At 49.9% G+C, this 21,393-nt stretch overlaps 6 protein-coding genes and 1 pseudogene across 7 annotated transcripts; 3 read left to right on the forward strand and 4 right to left on the reverse strand.

The window, feature by feature from the left end:
* Positions 1 to 987: 987 nt before the first annotated feature.
* C8Q69DRAFT_485780 (non-hemolytic phospholipase C precursor) lies at positions 988 to 3,270 on the reverse strand (the record flags this gene model as incomplete). The annotated part of the gene is made up of 8 exons (XM_028631854.1): positions 988 to 1,584; positions 1,642 to 1,844; positions 1,905 to 1,922; positions 2,069 to 2,455; positions 2,513 to 2,636; positions 2,691 to 2,955; positions 3,011 to 3,093; positions 3,148 to 3,270. 8 exons carry the CDS (start codon positions 3,268 to 3,270, stop codon positions 988 to 990), a joined length of 1,800 nt encoding a protein of 599 aa, XP_028486475.1.
* Positions 3,271 to 3,911: 641 nt separating this feature from the next.
* Positions 3,912 to 6,346, forward strand: C8Q69DRAFT_485795 (multicopper oxidase-domain-containing protein; the record flags this gene model as incomplete). Its single annotated transcript, XM_028631856.1, has 7 exons — positions 3,912 to 4,302; positions 4,363 to 4,473; positions 4,547 to 4,887; positions 4,937 to 5,091; positions 5,148 to 5,357; positions 5,431 to 5,866; positions 5,978 to 6,346. The coding sequence occupies 7 exons, from the start codon at positions 3,912 to 3,914 to the stop codon at positions 6,344 to 6,346; spliced, it is 2,013 nt and encodes a 670-aa protein (XP_028486476.1).
* Positions 6,347 to 6,752: 406 nt separating this feature from the next.
* Positions 6,753 to 8,708, reverse strand: C8Q69DRAFT_400303 (auxin efflux carrier superfamily; the record flags this gene model as incomplete). The annotated part of the gene is made up of 4 exons (XM_028627885.1): positions 6,753 to 6,822; positions 6,881 to 8,112; positions 8,176 to 8,342; positions 8,402 to 8,708. The coding sequence occupies 4 exons, from the start codon at positions 8,706 to 8,708 to the stop codon at positions 6,753 to 6,755; spliced, it is 1,776 nt and encodes a 591-aa protein (XP_028486477.1).
* A 3,661-nt stretch (positions 8,709 to 12,369) lies between these two features.
* C8Q69DRAFT_485783 (putative MAP kinase) lies at positions 12,370 to 14,372 on the forward strand (the record flags this gene model as incomplete). Its single annotated transcript, XM_028631855.1, has 2 exons — positions 12,370 to 13,890; positions 13,956 to 14,372. The coding sequence occupies 2 exons, from the start codon at positions 12,370 to 12,372 to the stop codon at positions 14,370 to 14,372; spliced, it is 1,938 nt and encodes a 645-aa protein (XP_028486478.1).
* A 1,120-nt stretch (positions 14,373 to 15,492) lies between these two features.
* On the forward strand, positions 15,493 to 17,459 carry C8Q69DRAFT_505716 (pyridine nucleotide-disulfide oxidoreductase; the record flags this gene model as incomplete). The annotated part of the gene is made up of 3 exons (XM_028632732.1): positions 15,493 to 15,959; positions 16,122 to 16,954; positions 17,014 to 17,459. The coding sequence occupies 3 exons, from the start codon at positions 15,493 to 15,495 to the stop codon at positions 17,457 to 17,459; spliced, it is 1,746 nt and encodes a 581-aa protein (XP_028486479.1).
* Positions 17,460 to 17,490: 31 nt separating this feature from the next.
* C8Q69DRAFT_206563 (major facilitator superfamily domain-containing protein) lies at positions 17,491 to 19,740 on the reverse strand. The gene is made up of 4 exons (XM_028626145.1): positions 19,241 to 19,740; positions 18,751 to 19,174; positions 18,288 to 18,690; positions 17,491 to 18,211 (listed from the first exon to the last, which is right to left on the reverse strand). The coding sequence occupies exons 1-4, from the start codon at positions 19,461 to 19,463 to the stop codon at positions 17,783 to 17,785; spliced, it is 1,479 nt and encodes a 492-aa protein (XP_028486480.1). The 5' UTR covers positions 19,464 to 19,740; the 3' UTR covers positions 17,491 to 17,782.
* A 1,388-nt stretch (positions 19,741 to 21,128) lies between these two features.
* C8Q69DRAFT_t58 lies at positions 21,129 to 21,237 on the reverse strand (annotated as a pseudogene). Its single transcript has one exon. The product of its transcript is annotated as a tRNA-OTHER (tRNA).
* Between the last annotated feature and the right edge of the window lie 156 nt (positions 21,238 to 21,393).

Consider the following 21,393-nt stretch of genomic DNA (forward strand, 5'->3'; position numbering starts at 1 on the left):
GTTTGACCTCAGGAGCTGGATGCTCGACGGGGCACTGCTACAGATCAGTCAGCCAATCGTGTTTCCTAGTCTATGGGTTATCTTAGTACCTCTTCTGCAGTCATTTTAGATAATGTGTAAAGCAAAAAGGGGTTTCCGGCAAAGATCAGAAAGTCAAACAGCAACGAGTCGAAATCTTCAGAGCGAGGAAACTCCTTACAGAAGAAACACTGGACGTGCTTCCACAGTTAATATACCATCGCTCGAGCTATTCTAATCAGACCACGGGTAGGGCGTCTGAGGGTGATGTAGCTCTCAACTCGAGCTGAACATCCCGTATCCATAATTAGTAAATATGGCCGTTTCTTACAAGGAAACGATCACGAGGATACGAATAAAATAACCAATCGCACTCATAAATTCTTGCTTGTCAAGACCTGTGAGCTGAATTTCGTCATAAGAAATAAGGTCTACCATCAGCCTTGTGATGAGGAGCTTGCCTTGTCCTGACAATGAGTATTCGATGACTGGCCTAATCCGGGAGATCGACAGCGGTGTAGAGAGCCTTTTCCCGCGTTGTCAAGGGCGCAGTTCAGCCCTACGTGATATGCTTGCAGGGATATATAACTAGGCGAGGCGTGCTGACAGGATCTAGTAAACCTTAAGACATCCTCGCGACTGATGAGGCGGCATTTTAAATGTGGATTATGGGAATGGCTACTGACGCCTGTAGGCCTCAATTTTGCTTACCCAAATGTTTCTCGGCGGTTTTATGGATGATGTGCTCTCATGGTGTCTTTGCCGATGTAACATGATTAGAAGAGCAAATGATAGACATGATCGTAGATGGTAGTAGAAATAGGTCGCATCAAAAGACGATGTTGTCGCTCAGTCACCTGCTTCATGTGCTACAGAGACGTACATGTCTCATTATGATTCTTGTACACATTATAAGACTCGTATAATCGGCCCTATCTATTGAAGGCTGGAAAACTGCGGGTTAAACGGCTAGTCATGGTAAGTGACGCTGAAAATCTTGAAACCAGATTCCTTGCCTGCAGCACTGGGTGTGACAGTAAGAGCACCTGAGCTGCTGATGTTGATAGCCTCGTTCTTAGAGCCGGCGTATTCCAGAGTGTAACCCTTTCCGTTGCCCAAAAAGGTGATTTTGATGTCGGAAGCCTGCGCACTCTGGCTTGCAGGGTAAAGAATGCCATTGCTGCCAAGCCATCTTCCATCCAGAGCGCTGGAAATTTTGAAGAGGCCGCTCTCCTCACCGTTGGAGTAGTGAATCACCCAGCGCTGGGACTTGCTCGCGTGATCACTGGTGGCTGAGCTGGCGCTTACTTTGTTACCGTTCGATGGATTCGTCAACGCCTTGCCGGCAATCTCGAATACGAGATAGCGGCCCTCGGTGAGATATCCAACGACTTCCTTGTAACCGTCCTCGAAGAAGAGGGCTTCAGAGACGTTCTGTGAGCCATACGGCACAGGCGGCCTCGGATCAGAGTACGTAGATTCACAGAGTGACGTGCCATCATAGTTTCCAGATGAATCTGTATGAGGTTCCGGTGCGAGAGGGATGTCAGGAAGAGACAAATCAGGCTACAGTATAGTGTCAATTGCGCGAGTTTCAAAATCATGGGCAAAAGCTGAACTTACGTGATCGAGATCAAGTGCGTTGACCAGGTTGGACATGTGCTCACGACGCCATGTTACCATCTGGTCTGTCTCAACGCCATTGTAACCTCTAGCAATAAGCCACTCCTCAATAAACATGATCTGGGAGTTATGGTCTGCTCTCTCAGTAAAAACGCGGTTATCACGTGTGAAAGGGGAGACGATGTAGAAAGGCAGGCGGACACCTAACAAGATATGTGTCAGCAGAGATGGGTATCAACTATTTTCTTGCACAGAAAACTAACCTGGGCCAACGTACACATCTCCAAAGAGACCATATGGATCCTCCATTCAATCCCCTGCGGTATCCTTTGGAGAGTGGAATGGGGTAACGTGGTCTCCAAAACCACCGGATTCTGATTACCGTCAGCCAATGTGGAATTATATGCAGGCCGGAAATAAACCATACCATCATAACTGATAATTAGCACGGTAGACGCATATTTGGGACTGTTGGTAACGGCATTGACAACCTGCTGCTGCAACCAAGCACCGTCTTTGGGCATGTAAGGCGGGTGCTCAGACAGCTCTGCTGGACCGACAATGAAGCTAACTTCAGGGAGAGTTCCATTTGCAGCGGCCTCGTAGAATGAATCAAGGCCGACGTACGACATTCCTTTCTTGGCCAAAGGAGTGTCTGGCGGGGCGGTTTGATATTGTGAAAACCATGCAAGAGGGTTGTCGTCAAAGTTATCGGTGTCTTGATACACCTGCCACGAGACTCCAGCGTCCTCGTAAAATTCGAAGATGGTCTTCCAACTGAGCGGGTAGCAGCTAAAATCGCCCTGCTCACAGCCTGAACGGGCAGAAGTCAGCAAATCAGCTGTTTAGTAATGCTAGAGCCTATTCTAACCTGGAGTTTCGTTGTTGTCAATGTAGGGTCCTCCTTGAGAGCGATTCTGATGGCCACCAGGCACATTCACAGAGCCGCTTACGAGCGTAACACGGTTGGGGTTGGTGGCAGTGATTTGGCCCTCCTAAAAGCCATTGTTAGTATCTGCACACTGGTTGCTACTGCATTTTTATCGTACCTGATACATATCTCCGCTTGTCCATCCTTCTGCAATAGCAAAATGAACGGGAATATCCTGTCTTTTCAGATAACCCCAGCTCCACGGGGTATTATTTCTGGCCCAGTAGTTGTTTAAGTCATTGTTCAGTGCTGCATGGTTCTCCTCATAACCGTTCGATCCGGCTGTCAGGCACTGGATTGCGTCAAGGGAGTCACCACCTTGATAGCCGAGATACCACGGCAGCAAATAGTCTGTCTCGTTCGACATATCTGGGTCGACTTGTCTGTGACGAAAATCAGAATTTGGTCTCACGCTACGGATACATTAGCTATACTAACTGGTACCAGACTGGTTTCCCATCAGCATTGACCTGGACGTTGGGGTCATTGAACCCTCTAATTCCGGCCATGGTGCCAAAGTACTACTTTTGTCAGCACTGGGATGTTGCTATCAAGCCAGGTCAAATGATACACACGGTATTCCATGACCGGTTCTCCTGCATGAAGATCACCACATGTTCAATATCTTTCAATGAACCAGCGGAGACCACATTGCTCTGAAGGAGAAGTCCCAGGAGGACGCCAGCCACAATCGCCATGCTGACTATGATGGCAACAGTTGCTCGTGGTTTTCTTTGGCTGTCTGCTTGCAGCCAACGGGGAGGTCTGTTGACCATACTTTATAACGTTTCTATTTCACGGTGCCGGCCGCTGTAGTATTGCTTCATTCAGCCGGCGTAAGTGTCATCAAAACCAGCACCTGCCATTTCCTGACAAGGCTCGGAGCTTTGGAGAGAACAATGTGTTGGAAGCTACTCGCACGTGGCGGAGGGCGATAGCGGTGTTGGGCAAGAGGATTGTGGCTTGGGCCAATAAGTACTTAAGTATGCGACAGGCGTTAGCAACGACGATGCTTGATAGGGGGACAAGCTTCTGCGGCCCATGTGGATGAATGCGCACAGCCGATTCGATTATGCGCGGCGGCTTGAAGCGAAACAAAAGATATAAAAAATCTGATTCATCTGTTAGATAACTTATTGGATGAAAACTTCCGATGCGAGTCTCGGCTCGTTAAAGTAATATCCCCATAAGCTCGTTGGGAAGGCTTTCGGGTCTCTCCCCGAAAGCATCTCGCATGGTTCTAGAATTGGGGACCTGAATTGGGAACGTTGCATCGGTCGACCAGAAAAAGATGGTAGATGTGGTAGAACGAGCAGTTAGTCAAGTGCTCAGACAAAGGATGGAGCGCAAATCCAGTCGCAGAAGAAACGCTCCTGCAGTGGACATGGACAGGCCGCAGCACAAGCCTGTTGCCAAGGCACGAGAACAAGCCAGAGTACGCGGTTCGAAATCGAATAATTTATGGCCAACGCTATATTCCTCTTTGGCCGTGTGTTCTATTATACTCTTTGTCTATATCGGAAGCGGCGGGAATGGACCGTTTCGGCCACCTCTGGCATTCCCAGACGATAAGAAGCATCAGGTTCCACATGCATCCATTTCATCAGCACTACAGCTCCATCCTGAAAACCACATACTTCGCGAGGCAACAGTGCAGTCATTAAATTGGCATATAAGCTCCAGCTATCGCCGTCCCGATGGGGTCAAGAAACGCGTATTCCTAATAAACGGTTCGTTCTCCATTCAAATGCTCGTTTATCTAGATGGTCTGTGTTAATATCATACTACAGATGAATTTCCAGGCCCGACTATCGAGGCACGCTCTGGAGATACCCTAGTCATCACAGTCCATAATGATCTGCAGGACGAATCTCTCGCTATCCATTGGCATGGTCTGAGAGGTGGGCTTTCTCCTGTCGAGCAGGATATTAATATTGATCGAAGTCAACTCGGACTGACCAAGTTGCCCACTAGGACCAAACTCCATGGACGGAGTCGTTGGCGTGACACAATGTGCCATTGCTCCTGGCTCTTCATTTACATACAACTTCACCATCCCGGCCGACCAAAGCGGCACGTTCTGGTACCATTCTCATTCGAACGTTCAAAGATCAGACGGACTGTATGGCGGTCTCGTGGTGCATAAACCTGTATCGAAACCCACGGTACGCGGACTGTTGGCCGGTCATGACTTTCCAGATAGTGAAAAGTACCATTATAACAAGGAGCTTTTGCTTCTTGTGGGCGATTGGTATCATCGCTCCGCTGTAGATGTCTTGGCTTGGTATATGCGCGCTGGGTCCTTTGGAAACGAAGTGCGTACCATTGCAAACTGTTTTGGGAAATCTACTAAATTCCCTGCAGCCAGTTCCTGATTCCTTGCTTGTCAACGGACTGGGGCGATATAACTGTTCGATGGCGGTACCAGCCCGGCCTGTAGATTGCAATGGGAACCGTTCGCTTCCTTATCTGGATCTGGATCCGAGTATTACATATAGAATCCGAGTAGTCAACACAGGGTAGGTTCTCACCCAGCTGATCCCCAAGCAGCACACTGATACTTAACCTGAGATAGTTCCCTCGCCGGCTTCACGCTCCGATTTAAGGAAGAGAACCTCCAGCTTATCCAACTAGACGGTGGTATAGATGTGGAATCCCAATATCAGCAAACAGCCACGTCTGCCGGCATTCTCTTTCCAGGACAACGAATGGACTTGGTTCTGAAAGCATCCTCTCATACAGACAAGCATACTCCATCCTCCTTAACAGTAGAGCTAGACAAAGGGTATCAAAACCACCCCTATCACAACAACCACCGCTTCCATCCATCCATCCAACTAACCGTCCTATCGAAACAGCTGCTTCAAATACCCAAACCCAGCATTAACCCCATCGCACACCTTCCCCATCTACTACAACAGCGCATCCATCCCCATATCCAACATCAACTCACAACCACTACCACCACCGCCGTCAACCCCCAACGACTCCTCCCACATCGACATAGAACGCGCCTCATCCGCATCTTCCATCCTCGCCTCCCTTCCCTCCAAAGCACAACAAACGCACGTGGTATATACGAAAGTCGAAAAACTCGCTCGACTCTCCAACGTCCCTTACGGCTTCTTCAACCGCACCACATGGAAACCACAGGCTGATCCACCGACACCGCTAATCTCTCTACCTCGACAACAATGGGATCGGAACCAACTTGCTGTCGTGACGGGTCCAGAGCCAGAATGGGTTGATTTCATAGTAAATAATTTGGATGATAGCTCACATCCTTTTCATCTTGTAAGTCTATGTTTATTTTATTTTTGTGGTGTGTTATCAGGGGCTAGATTGTCGTGAATGTGTGTATGTATACAATGTATACACAAAATACTTACCTGGAACTACTAACAGCACGGCCATAACTTCTACATCCTCTTCATCCACAAAGCCTCTATCGGATGGGGTTCGTATAATCCATTCCAAGATACTTCCCCTCCAGGCCTACCTCCTTCTTCCTCTAATCCAGAATACACTCCATACAACCTCACCCGCTCTATCCTCCGAGACACAGTCCAGATCCCATCCCGTGGATACGCGGTCTTGCGCTTCCGTGCTGATAATCCGGGAACATGGCTTTTCCATTGTCATATCGCGTGGCATCTGGCTAGCGGGATGGCTATGGTGGTGGATGTTTTGGGTGATAGGGAGGGGGTGGAGGCGCATACTTCTTTTAATGGCCTGGGTTTTGCGGGGGAAGGGGGAACGTGTGCGGGGATGTAAATGCGTTCTTCCTTTTCTTTTTCTTTTCCTAGTCTGGAAAAGGCGGAACCGTTCTGATATAATTATATATCTCTCTCATTCTAGATTTCAAAAGACTAAGTTGATGGGGAAAAGGGTTCATGGAGACAGTCAATGATAAAAAAAAATATCGGATCTAAAGCCTTAGCGTGGTTTTATTGTTCAATCGCAAAACATGCAAGAATGGTGAAAAGGGCCACCAAGTAGGTATGTATTCAGGACAGGGTCATAGAGGGTATGAGCAGTAGGATAAGGTAAGCATTTCCCGTATTTTGTATTACGGCCGGCTTGTAATATGTATACAGACAGTACAAAAAGCAACACCGAACTCCAGGCTAAAAATGACTGAAACTCAAGGGAACCGGTCCCAGGGTAGAACGAATCTGTATTATGAGGCTGCTGACCACTCGAGCACCTCCAGGGCACAGACGACGAGGACGAGCGTGGAAGGAAGGATCCTGCAGGATATATTAGTTAGGTGCAAAAGAGGTTCGGAAGAATCGGAGGAAAACTTACCATACGACGTAGCTCTGGAAGAGGATACTCGACATGGCTCCCATGAATACGTTATTGATCTGGCAGATCTGCGCCAGTTGCAGAGCCGACGGGGCTCCCGTAAGGAGGAAGCAGACGATGATGAAGATGGGGTCGTCCAGAATGCTCACTTGGACGTACTTGGCAACTAATGCGAGGATGGGTGCCATGATGATGGTAGGAAGAAGCATCCGAGCAACGAGTGAGGCGATGATCAACTTGCGTTCCTCCTTCGGGTCCTCCATGTCATTCAATGACTCCTCTGGGAGCGTGTTGCGCGCCAGGTTGGCGCCCAGGACTACCAGAATCAAGGGCACGGCGACTTGACCGTTCTGGTCGATAGCTCGGGTCACAGAGTTCTGCACGAATGTGCCCTCGTCGAAGAAAAGGTGTTGCAATGAAGGAACTGACGCCACGAGGATAGCAACCAACATTGCCCAGAGTGGAGGGTTCATGAAGTCCCAAACACCTTTAACAAATGTATACAGCCCTGCGGAGACCATCGAAAGAACCTTCTGTACGGGTGACGGCAATCGCTCGAAAACTGCATTCGCCCTCGCCTTCACAGAGCGCGAAACGCGACGGCGCCATTGTCGGATGGACCGTCCCCAACGCTGCAGGAAACCTTTGAATCCGGACGCAGGGAGGTCTTCCCGTCTCCTTACCTCGACGTTGGGGAAAGACATGATGAGACCAGTAGAACTCTGACGAGGCAGGAAAGGACCACTGGGCGGCGGGCCAAGATGAGAAACCCGGTCTTCATCTTCGTCTGGCGTAGCATCGCCCAGAGCGGAAAGCTTCGAATATGACGGAACGCGGTCGCTAACGGGAGTCTGGCCACCAGATTCGAAGGTGCTATTGCTGTGAGCGGTGTGCTCGTGGAACGAAGGAAGATCCTCCTCTCTCGTTCTGATGAGCGGTTCGTCGGGATCGGTCTGCTCTGGGTTATCGGCGTAGATTTCCTGGCCATGTTCGATGGCGGCGCAGTCGCTCGCATCTTCCAGGTATCTTTCCTTGGGCGCCAGCAGCACATGATAACCCCAACTCCACCGCACCAGCTGGCCCAGCTGCTGGAAAATCAGCAGGTATAGGATTCCTCGCGCAGCCACCTCATCATCGTTATCATTTGGGACCCTATCCCAGTGGAGGCCCTTCAGAGTCTGCGAGAGCGATATGACGAGGGAGATCGGGAGGGAGTTGGAGTTGCCGAACACCTGCGCAGATTACAAGTTAGATCGTGATTGATAAGGTCTGAACCCAAGGCTGTATGCACGTACCGCCATCGCAGCAACAAAATTCGACTGGCGCTTCTGGAACCGGAAGCACCGGGATACAAATGCGGAGCAGCCATAGGAGACGAGAGTCTGGACGACGAAGATGAAGGGGATGATAGCGAGATCCGTCAGCTTTTCGGCCGTCAATTGGGACCCAAGCTTCATAAAGACTGCAGAATAGTTAGAGGATCTTGTAAGCTCTCCTTGGGGGGAACTGTAAGGTACGCACTCAGACATGGCGTGAAAAGTGCGACATTCAAGTTGGCGACCAGCTTCTGGGCGTCCGCGTCGAACATGCCCTGGCGCGCGGCGATGTATCCTGGCAAGCTCACACAGACGACTTCAAGCACAGCTTCGAAGACCAGCAGCACCAGGTGCAGAAAAGAGGGATGATTGGAATGCTGCCCTGGTCCGCTCTGCATGATGCCAGCCGTTAGATTCCCCATCTGGCCGACGAAGCCCCGACGCTCAAGTTGGGGGAAGTCATAGAGGTTGTTCGCATTGCGAAATGATGTTGGCGAGGTGAAAATTGCCATCGGGAGTATGTGGAAGATGGAAGAACGATGGCGGGAAAGATGAAAGAGAATGTGAGATGACAATAGAAAAAAGGTTGCGCTGAGGATGCCGGGCGCTTTTGATAGGTAGTAGTAACTATTACTTAGCTCGCGCAGGTTGGGATTGCATGAGATCACCACGGCGACTTTTGACGTTTCGGAGCTGAGACTGGCCCGTCCCAGCCAGGAACATTCGGCGCACCAGAGCAAGACGATCGCACAACCACCACTCAACAATCATCAACGACTCGCACTGTTTGGCTCAGTCAGCCAAGGAGTAATCAACGAGGCGGAGGGCAATAGCCAAGAAGGCTGTGTGGTACTCTACTCATGTATCTAACCGTTAATCGGCCCATGCCAAGCACTACCAAGATAAACAGACCGACACTTTGAGGAGACGGTCAGAGGATCCTCAACCGTGCTAAGTGAAAATTCTGTTCTGTTGACGAACCCAAAAGCAGTTTTTATGGATGATAGATAGTTACATTAACTGCATGGTGTAATAGTTATGTGCTCATGCGAGCCCTATTTACAGATTTACGAGAGGAAGTGGACGACAACGCCGATTAGAGATCTTTCCCCACGCTGGGGATGGATGATCCAGTATGATAGGTGATAGATAGCTAAGTTAAGCAGGATGACGCTGGACTCGGTGACAATAGGTGGTTGTGGCCAAGATCGAAGCGCAAATCTGACGCAACCAGGAATGCGGGGGAGATCGTGAATTGCTAGCTTTTTTTTTTTTTTTCAAGCATTGATCGATCTCTGCGTAAGAGTACATAGAAGTCTAGAAGATCTCTTGGTTATGTCGATTCTTCTTTCGCATCGAGCAGAGGCGAATCTCAGACTGGCACAAAGTCCCTGCAGGCAGCGCAATTTTTAGTTTTCCACTGCAGGTCTGCATGTGTAGAGTAGTTTCTTAGTGCCAATCTGTTAGAACTGTGGGTTAGGCTTCTTTCTTTCTTTATTTATATATATTTTTATTTCTTTTTTTTTTTTCTGCTGGGCGCTTGGGCGGCTGGTTCATTAAGAATAATAATAATCATGATAATAATAATAATAATAATAAAGAGCAGGTCCCATGCGGAAACCACAGCAGCAACATCAGATCGATGGGTAAGTTCTCCGCGAGAACGTAAGTAGATAGGTCTGAACTAACTAATTAGGTATTATCTACCCATGTCCTCGAAACCCTGAAAGCAGACTAATCCGGGTCGAATCTTGTCCGGACTTCCGAGTGAGCAGTGCTCCATACAGAGCTATGATAGCACTCTTGTTCTGTGCCCGTGCTCGCCGGCAGAGGAACCCAGATCACCACATCTTTTTTAGCCATCGCGCACGCTCCAGCCGTCGTTATTAATGTACCAGCGCTGTGATGTCGGCGGGATAGTTTGATCGTGACAGATTTAGGTAAAACGCTACGGTGCCTATTGGGATCTTCGCGGCCTGACTTCGGTTGAGAAGAAGAAATCAAAACTGATATATGATGACGAAGCCGATTGGAGTGACAGGCTTCCGCCAATAATAATCCCTGAGCTGCTCCCATCTTGTCCGGCCGAGCATCAAACCACAAAAGTGCCGTGTCTTTAAGACGCAGCAAGGATAGAGAATGTTTTTTATTACTCTCGTCGATCCGGGGTAGAGGCATGATTGAGGAGTAATATACTATTAGAAGGAAGGGGTGTTCGAAGATGTGGCGGCTCTGAAATGACAATAATCTTGAATATGGTAACCTACATCGTCGTTACAAGCTTGCCCCACGTGGAAATAAGTTGGGACTTGCGCCTGGTCGTGGCTGTACACTGGACTAGGTAGTTAGAAGAAAAACATACTACGGAGTACTCCGTACTCTGAGCTCTCCCTCTTACACGGAGGTCTTGGTCATACAGGAACACCGGTGTGGAGAGAAACCTGCTGTCTCCCGATTCACTATCATATGCACATGCGCCAAAGCTGGCTTCTCATTGCTATCGCATAGGATACTCTCGAGTGTAGTTCTCCATCGCAGACAGCGCCAAGCCACAAAAGACCGGAGTGCGCCTCAGAGATCGGCATCGACAGTGCTTCAGGACCCTAAGCTCGAGCTAGAGACGGATAGTTGAATCATCCTGCAGCACCGCGCGCCTCGAAAACCTGAAACCTCGTCAACCTGGCATCATGATGCGTGGATCTCAGACCAGTTCGTTGGACGATATTTCATGGGGAGACAGCGCCGGCATGCCAATCTATGGCGCGCTCACCACAAATACGCGCGTAGAGCAGGAGATCCTGGGGTGTCCGTGCCTGAGAAGAGACGAGAGAAGCTATCAAACCGTATGGTAGTCTTAACATCGTAGATCAGTGCTGCCAGCAGGTCCCAGAGGGGGGACCATGTGGTCCCAAAGGGCAGGCCGTTTAAACTTTGGGCGGAATCCAACGGTATCTTGACCGGGCAGGGTTTTGAGATCCGCGATATGGAAACTATACTCGAGTAGACTCAGCAGAGAACCAAATCAGCGGAAGGAGTCAAGCAAACTAAGTAGAACGGAGACCGGAAGAGTCGATGGTGCTCGGTGAGTAATTGACTAGCTGGCATCTAATCGACTAGTAGTTGTTGGCTGCGACGCACTCCGGGGAATGGCGAAATCACCCACTGGCCTGAATAAGCGGAGTGTACGTCTCATGGAGTAATAATCCTTGATTCTGTCGTCTGCGCGTCGCCAAAGAATCCCTTGTTCTGCGAAGTCAACACTGCTGGAAGCGTTGGATTTGCCATCAGACATCACCCTCGTCTTTCTTCCCTGTTCGACAACAGATAAACAAAAGAGGAGAAGCAAAGGAAATTTTCTTCTCAACCGAATCCAGGGCCGTGGCACCAGGGTCTTGTTCCCCTTAAGTCGACCATAGTTCTCGATAGACTCGTCAACCACATATCCGTTCGCCACTGCTAACTGGTGTTGGAACCGTGGACTGAAGGAACAAAAAGGCCAAGGGACTCAGCTAGACATCCCCTCAACTGGTGTTTCTTCTTTCGCGCGGCGTGGATTGGAGCCCGATATTGGCAGATTCAAACGGTTGCTTCTTCCGCCAGGCTGGGATATCGTTCCCCAGCAAGTCGCCTCCACGGAGTTCAACCTGACTGACCCCCTCGTCCCGCTCCCCTCTCGGGCGCATTTCTTTCCTGCACGAAGCACTCACTGCCGGCTTAGTCCCTCTCTCTCTCTCTCTCTCTCTCTCCCCCCTCGTCCTCTTCCCTCTCTTTCTCTGTCTTCTGTTTCTCTCTCCTTTTAATAGATCGATCCCTTCCTTCCAGCTGTTTTCTCCGTCTCCGCCTGTGCGACCTGACCTAACCCGCTTCCGTGGATCCAATCCTGCCACAAGCGGTGCCCCGCGCGGACATCTTGGACAGTGCCCGGGAACGCACCTTGAACCGGGTCCTCCACCTTCGGGTCGTTTGCTTTCTCATCGACTCTATCAGGTCTTTCACAGAAACATTTGCGGTCGGTCTGCACGAGCAACCGACGAATTCCTCTCTTTCATGTGCACATAACCCGGTGCGCCGGTGACTGGACCGAGCAGTGGTGGAGATAGCGCAGAGTCGAGAAGAAGAGCTTGATCGTGTTGCTCTCACTATAGTCTTTTTCTTTCTTTCTTGGAAACAACCATGACGGACACACAGAAACCTCTCGCAGAGACACCGCCCATATCACCGGACGTGGACGACAGGTCCGATGAGTCTGAAGCCAGCGCGTCGTCCCCTCAGCCCCCCTCTCACGGTGTGCCCTCCCTCCGTCCTAAACCAGATGTCTCTGCAGGCATGACAGCATCGTCCACTCCTCTCGGTCAGTTGAACGCGGCACGACGGGGAGGAGTGCCTCCTCCGCGGCCACCTGCGTCGATGAGCGCCCAGTCCAGCGGTCTTAACCAGGATATTCTGGCCAAGATGAAAGCATTCTCTCTTTCTCGACAGGGTGCTCCCCCCGGGCTTGCCCATGTGGCCTCGACAGGTGTCATCCCGACAACAAGAGGGCCATTGACAGGCTCTAGCAGTCCAGTGTCGCCCCCCGGTCCTTCACCAGTAGGAGTTCCCATTGCTGGTCTGGCTGGTCGATTACCACATGCACAACGCCCCGGTGCTCCCAATTGGGCTTCTGCTCCTTCAGTGGCTGGTTCAGGGCCAACGGCCCCTAAACCAGGTGGATTGGCCGCGAAGAGATTGAAACCGGGACTGAAACTGTCGGATGCTACTGGTTCTCCGGGTTCAGGCTCTAGCAGCCCAGGTCCCGATGGGAAACACGATGAAACCGCGTTTAGCAAATACTCCGAGTATATCGATACCAAAGCTGGCACCTTGAATTTTAAGAACAAGGCGGTTATTCATGGAGGAGGGATCGAATTCTCGTCAGGTCAGAGTTTCAGCATTTCTCTAGACGAAGTCGACCGGTTAGACGAACTAGGAAAGGGTAATTACGGAACAGTATACAAGGTTCGCCACAGTCGTCCACATCTTCGAAAGCCCGGGCTAGGTTTGAGTGGTATCATGAGTCGTCCTACTGCAGTCGACGATTCAAAGAATGCAACTTCCCAGGACGATCTATCGGGGGTGATAATGGCGATGAAGGAGATCCGCCTGGAGCTCGACGAGAATAAGTTCGCCCAGATCATCATGGAGCTGGATATCCTGCACCGCTGCGTGTCACCTTTTATTATCGACTTCTATGGAGCTTTCTTCCAAGAAGGTGCTGTGTATATTTGCGTGGAGTACATGGACGGTGGGTCGATCGACAAGCTGTATGAGCAGGGTGTCCCGGAGAATATTCTACGCAAGATTGCGCTATCGACTGTGATGGGTCTCAAGACACTGAAGGATGACCATAACATTATCCATCGCGATGTCAAACCGACCAATATTCTAGTGAACACTCGCGGCCAAATCAAGATCTGTGATTTTGGTGTCAGTGGGAATCTGGTGGCCAGTATCGCCAAGACGAACATTGGTTGTCAGAGCTATATGGCACCTGAGCGTATTGCTGGCGGAGGTGTCCAGCAGTCCGGGACTCAGTCCACTGCGACATACAGTGTGCAGAGTGATGTGTGGAGTTTGGGGCTCTCGATCATCGAGTGTGCCATGGGACGGTATCCTTACCCTCCTGAGACTTACAACAATATTTTCAGTCAACTCCATGTAAGTACCGCTTTCGAGTTGTCTTTTTTTTTTTTCATTGTCTTAGTTACTGACAAACCTTTCAGGCAATCGTTCACGGTGAGCCACCTTCTCTTCCAGAGACTGGCTACTCGGAAGAAGCCCACGAGTTCGTGCGCGCCTGTCTCAACAAGAGCCCGAACGGCCGTCCCTCGTATGCCATGCTTCTTCGACATCCCTGGCTTGCACCTTTGATGCAGCCTCCTACCGCCTCTGAGGCTGGGGGGAAGGGCGGGGATGAAGTCCCCGAGTCTAGCACAGAAGAGTCCCCTAAGGATATCCAATCGCGCCAGGGCAACCTATCAACTGAGGATAAGGAGGTTGCGGACTGGGTAAAGGATGCCCTGGATCGTCGACAGCGCGGCCTGCTAGGCGTCTCGGAGAAACCCGCCCTGCATGCAGTAGCCCTTGATGCTGTGCCAGGAAGCCCTCTATTAGATGATCCTACCAGTTTCCCAGCTTGATTGATTCGGTACAGCATACCCTCCATGAAAGAATCAAGACGGATTGCGATCTACGCCGGAGCAAGAGGTCAATATTCTCTGCAACCTTTTGGAGCCCGAACACGAGCAGCGGCGCAGGCGTCGGTTCATACTGGGCCCCTTCAAATCAGACCTTGGTGCTTACGACTATTGTTTCTCATGATGCTTGACATATCTAGGCGCTCCCAGAGCTTTTTATGAAAACCATCTTGGCCGCTCCGAGTCCTGTCGGTCCATTCTACAATCATAACCGTATTGCCACTTATGTCTTCACATTTCCGTTCACATCATGCCATGCTGACGAAGATCTCTACCCCTCGTGGTCCGTTTTTCTGTTTCTTTTTCACGATGTACCCTAGAGTCTCTGTCGTTTCCGATACTCTACTGCGCCATTGGCGGGCTTGTTAGACAGCTTCGGTCTCGCACATATCAAAGTCTTGTTGTCTTATGTTCTTTTCCTTTCTTTTTTAAACGAGCTCGAGAAGCCAGCATGTGTACATAACATAGAACCGCAGAAAGACGCCCCCTCGTGGGTTTGAGTGTGACTGTAATAGTTACAGTAGGTAATTAACTAGTTAGTTAACTAGTAAATAGTAGTTAGTAATCGAGTCTAGAGGGTGTCCATGCTCCTTGGATGTCCAGAACGTGGAGAATTAATAATACATTAATCACGATAAAACGTTTTAAACCGTCCAGCCGGAGTACAGCCGGGCCATCGCCTCTGCGAATCACGTGATTGGATCCAACATTGAAGCCGTCATATAAGCAGGACATTTTACGTGAAGAATCGGCCGGAATGGGATATCAAAGAGTAAATGGCGTATTTTGCGGCATGTAATAATAATAATAATCAAGAAGCATGTAACTACTCTAAGCTCTGATGCTATATGATTCTGACTAAGATGGGATATCTCTCTCTCTGCTCTTGGCGCTGGCCGATCCAGCGCTACCTATCATCCCCCGAGTTAATCGACGTCCATCATCGCGCAGAGACCCCCTGTAAATTACCTAGCTCCCCCTCCTGCTCCGCCCCTCGCTTTTCTTGATTTCTCCCTTGTATATATAACGCCCTCCTACCCCTCACCAAAGGGAAGACTTATCCATGCTTGCCCGCTCCTCTCTCGTTGACCTCCCTATCCGATCTTCGAGGAACCGGTCTTCGATTACGCAGTCTCTGCTGAAAACGGCGCCATCGTCGTCTCCGCTTTGCTTCTTGCCTGCAGGAAGAAAATCAATCGCCTCGATTACAAATAGACGCATTACTCAGACAGCCCGAACTCTGGCTTCTACGACGTCTAGCTCGACTTCTGTTTCTCGGGCTGCTTCTGGCACCGCGCGTAGCGTTCCCCGACTCGCTTCGATCTCGAGACACTTTTCGTCGAGCACCGCTCCTCGCGCGGACGGAAACACCGGCACCATGGCCCCTGTGGAAGTGAAGGAATACGATTACATTGTCATTGGAGGTGGTAGTGGCGGTAGTGGTAGTGCGCGAAGAGCTGCCGGGTGGTATGGTGCGAAGACATTGATTATTGAGCGTGGCCGTTCTGGAGGTACTTGCGTTAATGTTGGGTATGTGTTTTTCCCTTTCCTTGAACCTTTTCTGGAAAGTGATATTTCTGGATGGCCAGGATCGGCCGCTGTATTTCCTATGCGACGATCTGGGCTTGATGTTATTGATCGATGGCTGCCTGTACTCACCGGCCGCGTATAATTGCTAACGACAAATTACAGATGTGTTCCCAAGAAGATGACTTGGAACTTTGCTTCCATCAATGAGAACATTCACATTTCGAAGCACTATGGCTACACTGTCCCGAAGGACGTGAAGATCGATTATGGTCACTTCAAGCGCGCACGCGATGCAACCATCCACCGTCTCAACGGTGCCTACGAGAGGAATTGGAACAAGGAAGGTATCGACCTCGTTCACGGAAAAGCTAAGTTTGTTGAACCAAAGGTCATCGAGGTCGAGTTGCAAGAGGGCGGAAAGGTTCGGTATACGGCGAAGCACATCTTGATTGCGGTTGGCGGTCGTCCTTCCGTTCCCAACATCAAGGGCGCTGAGCACGGCATCACCAGCGATGAATTCTTCGAGCTCGAAGATATTCCCCGCAAGTGGGCTGTTGTGGGTGCTGGTTACATTGCCGTTGAGTTGGCAGGTGTCATGGCAGCCGTCGGGGCCGAAACACACATGTTCATCCGTGGAGAGACAATGCTGCGGAAATTCGACCCTATGATCCAGAAGACGATGACCCAGCGCTACGAAGATGTTGGCATTCACGTCCACAAGGGTCACAAAGGCTTCAAGGAGGTGCAGCTTATTCGGGACGGAAAGGGAAATGATAAGCTGCTTAAGCTGATTGGAGACGACGGCCAGGAGATTGAGGTGAACGAGGTGCTGTGGGCTATTGGTCGCCAGCCAGAGGTCGAGGAACTGAACCTCGATGTTGCCGGCGTTAAGACCACCGGCAAAGGGTACATCGTCGTCGATGAGTTCCAAAACACTTCCGCGGAAGGTATATACGCTCTTGGTGATGTCACCGGACAGGCAGAGCTTACACCAGGTAAGAATAAGCCAAAAAAGCCCCCCAGATTCCTTTGCCAGAATTTAACACATTGGCAGTTGCTATTGCGGCGGGCCGTCAGCTTGGTAGTCGTCTTTTTGGTCCTCCAGAGCTGAAGAACTCCAAACTTTCGTATGACAACATCCCGACTGTCGTGTTTGCTCACCCCGAGGTTGGAACTATTGGCCTTACGGAGCCTCAGGCTCGCGAACACTACGGTGACGACAAGATCAAGGTCTACCACACCCGTTTCACAGCCATGTATTATGACCTGCTGCCCCCAGAGGAGAAGAAGAAGAACCCTACCGAGATGAAGATCATTTGCGCCGGGCCCGAGGAGAAGGTTGTCGGCCTGCACATCCTCGGCCTGGGAGTTGGAGAGATGCTGCAGGGCTTTGGCGTTGCCATCAAGATGGGAGCAACGAAGCAGGACTTTGACAGCTGTGTGGCCATCCACCCTACCAGTTCAGAGGAGCTGGTAAGTTTGATACCCCCAAAAACATAGGTCTTCTTTTTCGCGAACGCTAATGCTTTCTTTCTAGGTAACCATGAGGTAGATGCTTGTACAAGCTCTCAAAGAAGAAAATCAGATCTTTTGCATACTGAGAATTATTAAATATGCAATGTCTAGAGGTAGAAATAGAGCAGATATCCCAGAACATATTTTGTACGAATTATCATATGGTAAAGATTATGATCATGTTGGACGAATATGAGTGGCGTATATACATATTTCGTTCCCGTCATTCATTTTTGGAAACATCATGAGAGATGAACTCACGCGGCTATAGTAGTACAGGACAAGAAAAGAAAATGCAACGATGACCTTTACCAATGGTACTTGAAGTCGAGTTCTGCATCTCCCGTCTTCACCCTTCTCTTGTCCTCCTCGCCGCTCTCGATACGCTCTTTCATAGCGGTCTCTCTGCGCAAGTACAAAACATGGCCTATTATGAAAAACTGCGATACCACCAATGATCCCAGGGAGAACGCATTACCGAGGACATATGGCGACTTCCGGTACACCTGACCCGCCACAATACCGGCGCAGTTTCCGATAGTCTGCTGTAAACCGATCTCCATGGCACGCCGGTAGTGCGGCGCTACATTCACGTTCAGCCAGGTGAGGTTCAGCCCTGGTCCGTTGTAGGTTGCAACGGCGCATAGGAAGGTCGCGAAGTACTTCACGCCACCGTTCGAGACGGTCAACAGGAGGATGTATCCGACAATACCGAAGATGTTGACTGAGAGTAGGAACTAGGAAGAATCAATCAGCATACTCTTGTCACCTCTTCATTTAGAAGGTATATATTCTGGGGAATGAACAACTTACCGGAGCAAATGTCCTATAACGATCGGAAAAGTAGGCAATGCTGATAAACGCGATGGCACCCCACACGTATACGGGCACCGTAAGGGCGTTACTTTTGAGCGAATCGTAACCCATGCTCTTGAGGATGGCCGGCAAGAAGGTACTGAATCCGTACAACAGGATATCCTGGCAGAACTGGACGATACCGCTGAAGTACAGTTTCGGGTCTCTGGCAGCGATGCGGATCTCCTCCCAGTCGAATTTATCACTGCCCATATACTTCCTCCGTTGCTCGTTGCGGACCTTCATCATCCATTTTTCCTCCTCGTTCAAGAAATAAGCATTGGTCGGGTCGTTTGGTAGTCCGAACCAGATCCATACGGCGCACACCATACTGAACAGACCTTCGATGATGTAGACCCATCTGGATGATCGTTAGCAAGTGTTTTCCAACCCGTGTCCAGGGATCCAAATAACTACTAACTTCCAACCGGCCATTCCGCCCACACCGTCCATTTGGAGGATTCCGTAGGCCAATAGACCACCGACTGCACCAGAAATGGCTGCACAGCTGAATAGATACGACACACGCTTCGCCTGCTCTTCTCGCTTGTACACCATGGTGAGGTACAAGTTCAGGGCCGGGAACAGACCAGCCTCGCAGGTTCCCAAGATCAGACGTGTGGCATAGAGGCCGCCGATACTGACGATGAAGCCGGAGAAAATCGTGGTCAGGGACCAGATAATGCAGAGAACAGTGAGCATGTTCCGTGGCGTCCACTTCTTCATCAACACGGCCAGAGGAGACTCAAACGTGACATAGGTGGCATAGAAGATGGAGACGGCAACGGAGAACTGCTGCGAGGTCGCATGTATATCTTCAGGCATTCCAGCAACCTCGATATTTCCTGAAACATCATCGCTGTCAGTCATGGTCGCGATTAGTTAGCCTGCTAGAGGAGGAAGAAACTAACCGATGTTTGATCGGTCGAGGAAACAACTCAAATAGGCGAACATGATGATAGGAACGAAGGCCAGGTCCAGCTTCGCTAGCAGTTTCTTTTCCTTCGCAGGATCCAGCTGGATATCCTCTGTTGTCCCGAACGTCGTATCCAAAGCACCTTTCTCCTCCTCCACGGGCAGCTTTTCATCGCCGCTCCGGGGCTGGTCTACATACTCGTTCTTTTCTTCAGACATCTTGAGTTGAGTTGTGTTGTCTGGGCTTCGGTATGCCACCACCTGGGGATAACTGGACACTCCGAGTTCCAGGTTGATCCTGTGGTCTCTTGAGTGTTGATCGATCGTCTCCCACCTTCTTATCCCGTGGGCGGGCGATTACCTTTGTACTACTAGTACTACTCACCTACATGAGGGCCGATAGCTAGCTCAACGGGCTTGGACTGAGGAGTTATCTCCTGAGATAGGAAAGAGGAGCCGTGACTTTTGGAATGCATCATGATCATTCGCGCATTGATTTCCGCATGGGAACTCGTAGCAAAACGCATGACTGATAACCGAGTTTACAGGGTTTAGACTAAGTAGTAGCTTTTACGTGAGGGATGTACACATAACTACCTACCCAGCTACTGTACTAGAAGTAAGGCGGAGAAAAGAAAGATGGCTAAACAAAGCTGTTTCAGGCAAACCGGCTGTTGCAAGGAAAACGCCGGCGGCTTATCGAGCTTGAACCGCCGAACTTGACAACTGGAATCGCGTGTGCAGAATTCAAGTCATTCTCCAATTAAGAGTCTTTTAAGGCTCTTCTCGATAACGCCTAAGGTCGACGCTATCCGGCACCGGCGTCGAGACCGCGCCAAAACTTCTTAAAATTCCCCGCAGATAAGAGATCGGCCTGAAACCATGTACATCGCGACGGCATACCTCCACGGCAAAAAAGACATGAGTGGGGTTTGGCTTTGTTGAGGGTTCACGGATGATAGGATACGAAATCGGCTTATAGGGCGTCGAACCGAGCGCCATTATTATTGATAAGTATCGTTTATCGGCCGAGAATAATAAATGGGATTGAATAATTATTATTCTCTGCGGTTTGGATGGTGGGAATATGCAATTATTTGGAAAAACGCATCGCTTCTCGGGGTGGATATGCTCGTATTGGCGGAATAGAATAATGGATGGATCTTCTACTTACTTAGCTGGGACAGCTGTATGAAGAAGCCGTGGTTAATGCATTTTCCTTCTATGGGTCAGTTCTGGAAGCGTTCTTCCCCGTACTTATTCGCGCTATGGGATCTGCAGAGTAACTAGATAGTCTTATATCAGGCATGTGTTACTTACTATATATCTACCTGATCCTTTCCGCGCTTCGTTCAATTCAACTTGTATAATGGTAATTTGCCAGACTCCGCTGAGGTGCTCTTCTGACTGGATGCAGACCTGCAAAATCTGACCCCTTGATCTCCTCTCTATGCTACCTAGAGGCCTTCGTGCCTCGATCTGGGACCAAGTTTACCATGCTGTCACCGAATTTACCCCTCTATGATAGCGGCTGGAGAGGATAGTCGAAAGACGCGAACCAGGATGATATACTGGTCCCGGATCCTCGTACTGGGAGAGCTGAAGAGCAACCAATCCGCCGATAAACCTTCTGAGGCATGGCTTGATCTGGGGAAGATACGCCAGAGAAATGCTTGCTGCTCAAAATACGCGCCGCTTTATCTTGGGCTTTTGCAATGTGGATCTATTATGATGGTATGATTTGGAGAATCTACCAAAGGTGCATTGAGACTCCACTAGTAAATATAATGCACCCGCTAGGCAGCTGTGGTATTCTCCCTTTTCGTTGCAGAACAGATTTGGATAGAAAGAGTCCATTAAATAATAATCGATAGAAAAAGAAACTTGCGAGCCCGGGAGTCGAACCCGGATACCTGCGAGCCCGTGAGGGCCTACCCCGAAAGAGAGGTAAGGTACCGTCCTAACAGGCGTGCTTCCATTACACCAGCTCGCTTTTGCTGTCCTATCATAACGCCACAGCAAAGCATGAGTGGGGTTTGGCTTGCTGAGGTCCACAGATAGATAGGAAGATATCTAATAATATTAAATATCTAATCGGCTTGCAGGACGTTGAACCGAGCCCCATCAATATTAACTTACTATCGGCCGA

Source organism: Paecilomyces variotii (assembly GCF_004022145.1).
Source record: "Paecilomyces variotii strain CBS 101075 chromosome Unknown C8Q69scaffold_3, whole genome shotgun sequence".
NCBI classification, from domain to species: Eukaryota; Fungi; Ascomycota; class Eurotiomycetes; order Eurotiales; family Thermoascaceae; genus Paecilomyces; species Paecilomyces variotii.